This window comes from Triplophysa rosa, linkage group LG3, assembly GCF_024868665.1.
Source record: "Triplophysa rosa linkage group LG3, Trosa_1v2, whole genome shotgun sequence".
NCBI classification, from domain to species: domain Eukaryota; kingdom Metazoa; phylum Chordata; class Actinopteri; order Cypriniformes; family Nemacheilidae; genus Triplophysa; species Triplophysa rosa.
Window position 1 is genome coordinate 12,894,900 of NC_079892.1, and position 12,295 is coordinate 12,907,194.

General features: G+C 38.3%; 1 protein-coding gene across 5 annotated transcripts in view; it reads left to right on the plus strand.

The window, feature by feature from the left end:
* The first annotated feature begins 3,800 nt into the window (after window positions 1–3,800).
* Window positions 3,801–12,295, plus strand: part of dusp8a (dual specificity phosphatase 8a) — a 34,489-nt gene continuing 25,994 nt past the window's right edge. The window contains exons 1-3 of one of the 5 annotated variants that reach the window (XM_057329442.1): window positions 6,627–6,777; window positions 9,768–9,810; window positions 10,558–10,909. In XM_057329442.1, the coding sequence (XP_057185425.1) occupies window positions 10,679–10,909 (231 nt within the window). In that variant the 5' untranslated portion in view covers window positions 6,627–6,777; window positions 9,768–9,810; window positions 10,558–10,678. Of the gene's footprint in view, window positions 4,083–6,626; window positions 6,778–9,767; window positions 9,811–10,553; window positions 10,910–12,295 lie in introns of those variants that run through there. The other 4 variants (XM_057329440.1, XM_057329446.1, XM_057329445.1 and 1 more) reach the window with 4 other exon arrangements.

A 12,295-nucleotide genomic window follows, 5' to 3' on the forward strand; every position in this document is an offset into this window, starting at 1 on the left:
ACATTGTTAAAGTTCCGCCTCTGACCGCTTTCAAGCGTTGCAAAACTCAACGCTTCACTCATCGCTTCAGTACATTAGCGGACGTAATGACCGCTATTCCGCCCCCCTCAAACTAAACAGGAAGTTAAATATACCCCGTTACTCTAATTCAACTGTGTCCAAATATGTTGACATCCGAAATTTGTGCACTTTTTGTGGTAATGAGGAGACATTAACACACTTTTTTTTTTCTTGTAAACTGGTTCAGAAATGTTAGTTTGATTGGTGGGCCCATTTAAACAAGGCCCCCATTATTGCGCAATCTTTTAATTTGAAAGATATTATTTGTTATTATGCTAACCCGGTCAACAAATCTAAAGAATACATTTTCATTTTGTTTGGCAAATTTTTTATACATAAACAAAAATATTTGGGCTCAAGCCCTATTCTGTCGCTCCTTTTGATGGAAGTATACTCACTGCTCAAGTCTTTTTATTTATCTAGAAATAAAAATATATATTAGGTTTTTGAAGATGTATGAGAAAATCCATTCTTGTGACTCTGCATAGTTTTTTTTTCTTTTCTCAGACATTGTAATTTCTTCTCCTCTTTACATGTATGTCTATCATTGTGTTTAATCCCTTCATTTACTTTATTGTTTACATAATTGTCATCGAATGTCCTTATTGTTTTCCTGTATATATATATAATAGATAACATCTATTTATTTTTAACATACCATTGTAGCGTTCGCTTTATGGGAGTTTGAGAGACAGTCAGACTTCTTGTTACCCGTAGGACGCTTGTAAAAAATCTGTCTGCGCACTTTACATACAGGTATATTTAAATATTATTCCCATTACATCATTGTAATGTGTATAAAAAGTGTATAAAACAGAACGTTTCTGATGATCATCAAGCAGGTGCTTGTAACATGAAGCCAGTTTAGGTGGCTAGCCAGGTAAGTTCAGGATTAGTTTGCGCCAAGCCTGGGTTTTAGGTACCATGAAAGTATTTCTTTGCATTGCATTTTTTACATTCTTGTCTGTGATGCAGAACATCTAGGAACACTTTCAGTTTCATGTATTAGGACATTTATCTCCTTTGTCCACTAAAGAAACCTTCAATTAAACATCTACAGTAAGACATGTACAAAACCATACATTGACCACACATATCTTTTAAAACTGCTATTTTAATCCTTTTTTTCCTCAAATCAAGTTACACTTAGAATTCACCTAAATAATGTAGCATACAGTAGGCCTACATTTTAAAATGTATAAATTGTTTTTAATGCTGTAATGCCTTTATTATTCCCTAATGCATCTGTGTTGTGTCAGTGCTTTGAGGAAGGTATTAATGGGGAACTGTACAAAACCCTTTAAATGAATTAAATATGCGACCAAAAATAGATTTCAAACTTCAATACAATCTTTCCTTCTTTGTTCTATGACTGTTTGATAGCCTGTTGGTGGGAGACAGGGGTCCTGTATGCCAGAGGTTTTTGCTATTCTGACCACAGAACCACTTCGACATGGCCCTCAGTCAAACCAGAGTCAGGATTGAGATGCCCATCAGATTTTTAAATGTACACTTCAACTGACTACTAAGTTCACATACTGACATTTTTTTATTTAGCCTTCTTTATTTAGAATTAGCTTCTATTAACAAATATTTTAAAACATATCATTTCAATATAGCTGGTCACATCAACCAGTCCATTTTAGAGGCTGAACTTCCTGTTCCACGGAGTTTATTTGCACAGGAAACTTCCTTCGTTCCCAGCATTGGTCAAAGTGACCCATTCTGATGAAGATTTCCATAATTCCCACACAAAGGGTCTATCTGTGTCTGATAAATAGAGTTGATGTTCATTCTGCAAAATGAAATATGACTATATTGAATTTCCGGCAGTAGGATTTCTGAAAAAAAGTGTGATGTTTGACTCCAGATTGTTGGGACAAAAATGGTAGAAAACAATGGGTGTACAGGATTAAAAAATGTCACAAGCTATTTAAACTAAATTTATCCGCAAATGTGTCATTATGAAACTATTGTTTACTGATTTGACAAACAATTGTATTTACTTTGCTTGATTTGGTTAATAATTAAAAAATAGATGTATAAGAAAGAGAGAGAGATGGTGTTAACACATTTTATGCTGTAAGACCATGAGTCACATTACTGTTACTGTACGCCATTGTAACGTCACACATGTTTACTTAGTCTTGGACAAAAATAGTACTAATAATACTTGCACAATACCCCTAGGAATGACCATTTTAGTAGCCTACATAAATATTTAGAAGTTCTGAAACTTTTTTTTCTGAGGTTTTGTTTACTACTATGATAGTCAGATATCTCTTCAGATATATCTATGTAAAGGGCCATGGAGAGATGCCTGTGGGTCACTGTCCCATGTCTCCTGGGTGTGGGTGGTTCACTCAGGGATGTCATTATCCAGTTTCAATTAAAAACCAGTTCCTCTCTCCGATGAGTGGGCTTTATAAACAAAGAAACCTGGGGGACAAACATACAGATCATATCATTACTCAATTTACTGCGATTCGTCCTCTTTCTCACTTCTCTTGCACGAGCGTTATCTTCTCCAGCGGGTCTCTCACCTTATAGCTGCTGTGATGTTAAAGGTTTTGATCCTATCAGTCCTGAACAATCTATTAACCACAAGAATGGATTCTGTACGGTAAAGCATAACTTCTTTCAAGAGAAAGTTATTGACCTTGCCGGGACCTTTGTGTGTAGACTTCCTCATTGAAAACGAACATTGCACGGTAGAAACCCGGCAATGAAAAGTTATGTCACGCCACCTGAAGGCCTTTGAATATTGGGCTTTCTTTAGATCATTAACTTGGTTTAACTGAGAATATTTACTTAGTTTTCTCTCCCTAAATACTGCTATCTGAGAACTTGCGGGAAAATTCGGGCAGTTTAGTGCATTTGCAGATGCATCTTGATCAGTACTATAATGACAGACGGATATATTTATCTACATATAGTTTTGAATGTTTAACCCATTTAGATGTGATAAAACTCGCATTTGCCAATCATCTGTTAACTATAGACAGTGATGTTTTATTTACAACATCTGGGGCTGGGGAAAATGTACTTCGTATGTACTGCATACAGTGTAATTGAATTATTCACCACTAGATGTCAACATTTTACTGTGCAAACATTACCACTGCAGTAGTCTTTCTATACCAAAAGAGGGCGCTATTTGGCACGAACTTAAAGACTGTCAATATATCATAAATATTGTACTTTCTGTAAATTGTAATTAACATTGTAACAGTGCAAGCAGCTTAATATTGAATCCCGATTATTAAGCAAATGTTAACTCTTCAGAACTAATAAAATGAACCATTCCAATATTTATATTATTTATTTGCTTATTAATAATTACACTTATGTATTTGGCAGATGCTTTTATTCAAACGGACTTACTTGTATGCATGTATGTATGCATGTCTCCTGGGAGTCAAACACTTGATCTTTGCATTGTTAACGCAATGCTCTTTCAACTAACCTACAAGAACATTTTGTTCCTCTACAACTGTTTTTCATTCAACTATAGAAAGTAGTACTAAATATTCACCTCACGCTCAACAATTGTGGTTTAACCAGCGTCCAACGAGTGACCTCGAAAGTGCGAACTAACCCTAACAGGCAGCTCTCTTTAAAGCCTCCGTGTCCCTTTAATCTGCGGATCAGCGCGCTGACGTCAGCGAGCCCCCTGGGCCACGGTCTGCCATTGGCTGGCGGTGACGTCAGTTGCATTTTTTTCCCTCCTGAACCATGACCTCATCGTTAGTTCATTTATGGTGCCAAAGTGCACCTTCTGTTTTCCCGACTGCCTAATATCTACATTTGCTTATCTGTATATGCGGGCACGATATACATCGCTGGCCCGGATGCGGTTTACGCGGTTTCCGATGATTTTGTTCGCATATGTCAGTAGGACACGCTCATCCACATTCATTAGTCTATACTAGCAGTGACGTCTATTGGCGAATGGCTTCGCATCGGAGCAAAGTGCCCTACATGGAGACCAGCTGAAACACTCGGGATCGGGGCAAACAGAGGTGAGTGCGGGGTATGAAAGGGGCGTATCGATATTTGAGACCTTAGATTTAGCCGCGTGCGTGTCGGTTTATTTGATGATAGTGAAATAGCGACGATAGTTTGGGGATGGACGTACTGGCGCGTGACGACCACTAGTCGCCCGCTCATGTGCATCTCAATGACATTTAAAGAGGACTTGGATTTCATTTTATTGCACTTATTAATCGTCATTTTTTTGCATGGTCGTCATTATACTATGCATCTGATATCATACAAATGAAAGGAGAAAATGGCACAATATGAAACGTTTCTCTTGTCTTGTGGGTTGTAATCGAAATGTTTACATGGCAGCATGCAGGCAGTTTGCTTTGTCTGGCGATTACCGCATGCCTCTGCATCATATTTATAAATATCACACATATTTCCCTCATAGGATAGTAAGAATGAGGAAGCAAAATATTTTTAAGATTTATTTACCTGATTTTTTTGTTCATTTATTCGAGCTATAGTTAACACTGATATCAAACAAGGGTATTTAGGTAACAACAACAATAGCGTATATAAGTACATTTATTTATAATTGTATAGTGGCTTTTATAATCTTAATTATACGTTTCTGTTAATTCAGAATCATTTGTTTCTAATTATTTCTCAAGCGCCTTTCACAATTTTGCATTGTTGCAAAGCAGCTTTACAGAAGACGTATTGCAGAACGAATTGTAGACCTAAGAAAAACAGTTTAGAATAAGCGTTCACTGTCCTGAGATCAAAAAAAGGCTCTCTCGTGGTTGATAGAAATTCGAACAACTAATAACCAAAAAACTGATTTTATTAGTTATTGGTTATTAGTGAAGGGCTTATATTTTGTAAACCAGAGGGGAACACATCATCCTTAACAGACAGACAGATCTGTCCTATAGATAGTTTTGTCCAATTACGTAATTCTGTGTACTTACTGCTTGTACTTTCCCAAGATTTCCTAATATGTTCCATGCAGTAGTTGTAAATATGAGTACACAGTGCCGTACTGCATCATCACTATAAAGACAGGCCTGAAGATTAATGTGGCATTTCAGAGAGGTAGTATACATTACCCTGACCCTGTCCCGAGCGTTAATCTCAGGCTGTCAGGATTTAGGCCCCTAGAGAACTGTCTTTTGCTTGTAGTTACCAAGCCTATGCAGTCGATGTACAGGAATGGAGAACACGTTGATGATACTAGTGAGATTTTCTCATAACGGTACATAGATCACCTCAAAAGAGACACTTGTGAAGAAGATTCCTTTTCTTAACATTCTTTGATGAAAGATACTGGTGTGTTGATTGATGATATCAATATATTTTCTTTTGTTAAAGGGAGAGTTCACTTAAAAGATTTATTCACCATCATGTCATTTCAAACCTGTATGACTTTCTTTCATCTGCAGAACACAGAAAATATTTTGAAGAATGTTAGTAATCAAACCACATTGACCCCCATTGACTTACATTATATGGACACAAAACCACTGGGACATTTCTCAAAATATCTTCTTATTTGTTCTGCAAAAGTAAAAGCCATATACAGATTTTGAACCACATGAGTATGAATAAATCATGACAGAATTGTCTTGCGCCATAATGTAAGAGACAGATTGACTCATGTTAAGTAAACCTAACTTATCACAACAGATGGTATCATTACAGTAATGATTAACAAATAGATGCAGGGAACAATGGTCTGTATAAACACGTGTATTGCACCAAATAAGTGATGTCACCCGTGTAGTTAATGTACAACCCGGATTAGGATATAATTTGGTTTCCGTTTTCCCCCATACAGTAAAATTTGTTCGCAGGTGCAGTGTGTTAAAGCGATCACTGTCACTTTAAACGCAGACGTGCGTTTCAAGGTGTTTGTCAAACGTTGTACAGGCCTCTGTTTGTTTTGCTTTTGTTTAGCTTTCAACAACAAAAATTCCTGACCTTTTCAAGCACATTTCGAGCTTCATTTCTCGGCATGCTACTTTCGGAAGCAGTGTCAAATCCCAAGAAATCAATAGATCATCCGTTTGTAATGTTTCCAGCTCTGGGACGAGAGGAATAGCCTCTGCAACTCCGCATGCCCAGTCACCTTTATCTTCGTTTTCCTTTTTAAGAGTCTGTTGCCATGGCAACTGCGTCATCTCAGCCCAACTTCACATCAGCATTTTGCACTGCTGGTTTTGTCTGTTTCGAGGAAAATCAAGAAAATATCAAGGCAAACGTGCATAAGCATGCATGTTGATCAACATTGAATGCACGGCTTGCAACTAACATAACAAAGTGTGCCACACCTTGTTGCCTTGGAAACCGCAATGCATGTGAGCACGTCAGGCAGGTGGCTGAATACTAAATAATAGCGCGTGGTAGATCTCAGTTGGCGGTCGAGAGGGGATACGCACCTTCCCCTTTCCACATGCATGGTGTCAAGCTGCAAAGCACAGCCTTGTGCATCCCCCTCCCCACGCCGCAACTCACAGCCCGAGTTGTCAGGCAGAAGGAACGCCATTAGACACATGCAGCGTCAGCCCTTGTTATGCTCTGACGTGCCTTCACTCGGCTGCCGAGTTCTTCATCTCATCCTGCAGGCCACGGGGGGCTGTTGTCGACTGATCGATCAGCCAAGCGCAGGAGAGGGTTTTCTTTTCTTGAAGGTGTTCCTTCCCACAAAGAGATCAGAGTCATGTAAGGGTGGTAAGCAGGTTTTGTGCAATTCAGGTCTGGTGATTTATTGAGCGTCTGGTATTCTGCATGTGTTTGGCTGAGATGCGGGTTATGGTTACGTACGGCGACTGGAAACTGATCAAAACAAAGGCATCCATATTGGGATGCTGATTGCGTGAGGCTGGTCCTCCGGTCACTGCACAGCATGCAGCAGCTTGTAGCTGCACTAGGTTTGTTTACGTGGACTTGAAAATGAGCCTTTCGTCCGGAAACTGATGGATGATTATTTGACTTCAAACTTGCAGAAAGTGAAGTTATATACTGTAGATAAAATATAGATTGCATGTTTATGTATGTTGACGTTCTCAGACGTTCTGCTTGAATGTTTATTTTTGGATCCATTTATGTGACACTTTATTTCCAACACAGCAAAATTCCAAATGTAAAATCTCAGAGTATTTATATACAGTACATACGTGTGTGCAGTGCGTGTATGCATCAATCTCTCCCTGCTGACTTCTGCATGGCGCTGCAGATATCTAAACGTTGCAGCATCACCCTCCCTTAATGCAGCAGCAGAAAGGAAGCATGAGAATCAGTATGAAAGTCTGAAAGTTTAAAGCAGCCAAGGTGCTAAATGGTAATAAATGGTTATTATTGTAAATCATAAATTAAATAAGTTATAATAAAACTGGGACTGCGACGAAAATGAAATAGCATTTCTGTTAAGTGGAATAAAATAACAATACTTAATAAAATAACCTACAGTAAACTAATCAATTGTAATACATTTTCAAACATTCAAAATGAAGTGCTTTTTTCGCCAATCTTCAATAAAACTCACTTTTATGTATGAGAAGTTCATTTGCTAAAACAGATAACTCAGTTTTTAAATTCTTTTAAAAATCATGTTTTTTTTATTGTGCATTCCAATTAATATTAATCAAATTGCACTTGGGTTTTTAAATTTAGTCACAACTGAAAAAATACGGCTAACTAACACAATAAAACACTAAAAACATGATAACATAATAAAAAAGCATGATTTTAAAATAAAAAAAGGAGTTATCGGTTTTTGCAAATGAACTCTTTATATATACAGTATATTCAGTATATTAGATGTATGCATGTTACGTTTACTATCGTTTTATTCTGGAAATACGGAGTCATAGTGCAAGCAGTCATTTTGTCCAGTAAAATAATTTCTGCAATGGGAATGTCCTGCCCCCTGTACCACCCACTGCTGTTTGGCATAAGCAAGCAGCAAATTACATTCATCTCCTCTTTGCCCCGCCTCTGAAACGTGCAGATTCTTTACAAAGCTCATCGCTCTGAAAAGCGAGGTGTGCTATGATTGGCCAGTTAACAGTGCGTAGTGATTGGTCGAATACTGCAAGCGTGTGACGGAAATGTAACACCTCTTACCATATTTGGAACATCAGGTTCCTCCTCAATTGTACTGACAGGTACGCCCACCTTACTTGCGTATACATTTGGGTGGTCTTAGTCAAATCAGACCACGAACTGACGTAGATTTGTGGGGGTGTGGTTACACGAGGCGTTTCAGGCAGGTCTGGGTGAGCATTGGCTTTTAGATAGAATGCATCTTTTGTTCCCACACTTTAATTTTTGAAATTTTACGTGTCTAATACATGCATGGGCAACTTATAACACACCAAAGATACAGAAAAACACTTTTTTGCTCCATATGACCCCTTTAAAGCCCTTTGATACATCTTGTCTAAACATCCTGTTTAATAGGAAATACATCAGAACAGGAAATAAAACTACAATTGGTGGTTTCATGGCCTTTTAATTTCTGATGTAGTGAAAAAAATGATCTATATGATATTTTGATACTGAGTTATACAACAAATAATTCAAAAACGGAATGAATAAAATGAAAATCAATAAACAAATGAAAATAAATCTAAAATTGTAAATAATACAAAATGTGAAACTACTGACATTTTCGAAATGTTAATAACCCTTCTTACAGTCTGGTGCTCAACAGACTGGTAGTAAAAACGTATTATCCTGATCATCTGCTTAACCAGCAGTTATAGCTCAGCAGCAAAACCTCCGCTGTCTTCGATTGTTACGTCATCTCTGCTTAGTCGATCGCTTAAGCTATGCACAAAGCTGTATGCAGTTAGCAGGAAAGAGTTTTTATCCTTTTACAGAAACTCTCTATGTGAGACTCTTAGGTGTGGAGACACCTATCTAAGCTAAACAAGCAGAATTTGTCATTCAGTAGCACGTCTATCCGGTTGGAGGAGAAAGCTTATCTCCTTCCACTTTCACTTTTGGTGTGGTTAACCTTCCATTAGTAAGACAGAACAGGAGCCAGCCAGCCAAAGCTATGTATTTTTTATGACTGGTGCGGAGTAGAGTTGACTGGAGGAATATGGTTGACTTGAGACATTTTAACGGAGTACAACTCAAATTGTGTAATTGCTTATTGTTAAAATATATATTGCATGTCTCATGAAGAAACATCATATGAAAACTAGTCACGACACAATTAATAACCAATGGGAACTAAAGTTATCGACATGTCGCCATATTTGATAGCATGACCGCATAAAATTATTGGTTTGTGTTATAATAATGATAATGAACAAAATGAATCACACAGTTACATTGAAACACCTTTGAATCATAGTGTCATCCAAATGCCTGAAGTAAAAAATATGAATCATGTAGTCATAGTGACCAGAATTTTGACCAAAACTGTTACCATGGTAAATTTGTCCAACGCTTTTTACTAGTAATACAGACAGTAATAATTGATAGATGTTTGTATAAAGGTTACGGATATTTCAATTTACTGTACTGTTGCAGTAGTTGCTCATGCGTAATGATTCTCTGTCTGTGGCCTTTTGCTCTGCGTGATATAAATGTGTGGCGTGTTGATTGAATCTTTTGAATGTCACTTGAACTCTAAAGCAGTTCCTGCCCTTTCAGGCCGGAGCAATACGAAGCCAATTTCATACAGTCTCTCTTTCTGTACCTCACAGATGCCTGTCCTTCAACACAGATGTACAAACTAAACAAAGGCACGTACATTGAATGCATACAACCATTTTCAGTCTGCCAAGTGGAACATTTAGGCAAAATGTGCTTCTTCAATAGCAGGATTATTGAAAAGACTATACTTGCAGCCAGGGCTAAAAATGGCACATTTCTCTAGTCTGTTGCATAATCTGTATTGGCCACATCCTCTCTGGCTGTAATACAAGCAACGTCAATATGTATGACATGTTTGCTGATCAGTTTTGACCTTCGTTTTGACCTTGTGTGCGAGGAACATTTTAGTATAAAGTATAACTTTGATAACTTGAATAAATACAGGCTATTTTGACTTTGTGTCATTGAACCTTACTCAAGGTCATGGAGCTACATTCAGATGTCTGTACCAATAATTTGAAAAATTTTAAAAACAGTTTATGTAATGAGAGCTTTAGCACCCCCTGTGACAGTGCTGAGAATTGAATGTGTACTGTGTGAATTGCAGTCCGACAGATTTTGGAACGCAACAACTTGTTTTTGGGAGCAAACACATTTACATTCATGCACTTGCAGAGAGAATGTTTAGAGCCTAAAGATTTGTATTTGTGACATATTATTTACTTTTGATTTGGAATTAGCAGGAATTAGCTTATTTAAGGTATCTAGGTCTTTCTAGTAGTAGACGAGTAGTGTTGGTTTACTAGTTTGTAAAACACTAATTGTTTTGTGCTTTTCCCCTTTATGTTCAAGAAGAGTTGTCTATAATACGGTCGCTTTTGTTTTTCTTCCCGCAGACAGCATGTGCACCTTCATGTGTGTTCGTGAGCCACTTCAGTGATTTGATCATCACTGATCAACCACCTCTGTCTTGGTCGAGTCGTGAGTAACCCTCATCCAGAGAGGGCTGGTGGATATTTCCATGGCAGGGGAGAAGAGCCGGCGCAGCGCCATGGATATCAAGCGCCTTGCTGGCCTGCTTCAGCGTGGAGCCGGCCGCTTGCTGGTCATCGACAGTCGGACGTTCTCGGAGTACAACGCCTCGCATGTGCACGGTGCCGTCAACGTCTGCTGCTCCAAACTCGTCAAGAGGAGACTTCAACAAGACAAGGTGTCGGTTACCGAGCTCCTGCAACCCAACGGAAAGGTCAAGGTATCAAGTGTGTGTTTGAGAGAGTGTGTGTGTCTAAGCAGAGTATGTGTAATGTTGTCCGACTATCAGGGGCATCGGAAAAGAGGTTGATGTCAGTAAGTGGACAACGGCAACCTTTGAAGAGTTCGGTTTACAGATCTGTTAGTTTTGTGTGGATTTCACGACCATGTCACTTCACAGTATTGTGTAATGAATTAATATTTACTCTTGAACACGCATTAAAGAGTCCCTGTTTTGGCACCAGCTTGCAACAGCTGAGGTCAAATTCATATGCATGTATAGTATTTGACACTTTCTTATGTTGAATGATTTTGTAATTAGGTTTAGTAGTCAAGAACCAGTGAGATGAAGAGAATGTCTGAGTAGGACAAACTGGCTTGATGGTTGACATCTTCTGGCTAGCAGCTATCCTTGATCTTCTCAACTCGCACAACTCTAAATTTGGCAGACCACTGTAGGTTTATTGGTTATCAGAGGCTCTGAAATAGGAGACTTGAGTTTTCCATATCTGCGTCAAATATGACATCATTTTTTCCCGTCAGGCTGGCATGCCAAGTCTTTGTATTTTTAGGCACTCTGTGATAGTGACTCTTACGGGGAAATCCAAGCACCAACAGATGTCACGTAAAAGTCCATGTCATAGCTGATGAGGTCAATGTCGGAAACTGATCTGAGGCGTTATTGTACACAGTACGTTTCGAAAATTGCATTGCCTTGCTATCAATCACACCGATACCTTACTGACACCACTTGTCTCTTTGATTGCTGATTCATGGAAGTAATTTTTTGTGGGTTTCTTATAGTCCCTTTCACACATACACATACTTACTGGTAAATTGCAAGAAAATTGCAGTTAACAGATCATGTGTGAACAGGACCTTTATGGTAAATCGGTACTTCCAATTTTCCAGTAATAGAAGTAGTAACATTACAGTAAGTGGCGATGTGTAAACGAAGAATGAAGATTACCGTTAAGAGCACGTACAATGCATGACGCGCTGACTGCTTTGGCCCAATCATAACACTCAAACATTTCTGCACTGAAGTTGTTCAAAACAGTGCCAAACACTTTCTCATGTATTCGCCAAACTGCTCACGTCCCCAGCACGGTGCAGTGTTGGGTTAAGAGCGGTTAAGTGTATGACCCAAACATCAACAACACGTTCGTTCACAGCAAAATTGCCAGTGTTAAAAATGGTCAAATTAACTCTCAAAATGTATATATAAGATTTTGCTGTGTTCGGATATAAAATCACATCCCACCATATTTTCAAACATAACTCTGGTTGTATTGCAGCTATAAGGAAACGTCCGCTTGATGACATCATATTACTGGTATTTTGAGACAGCTGTGTGAACGCTGTCTTACCGGTAAATTAACAGAAT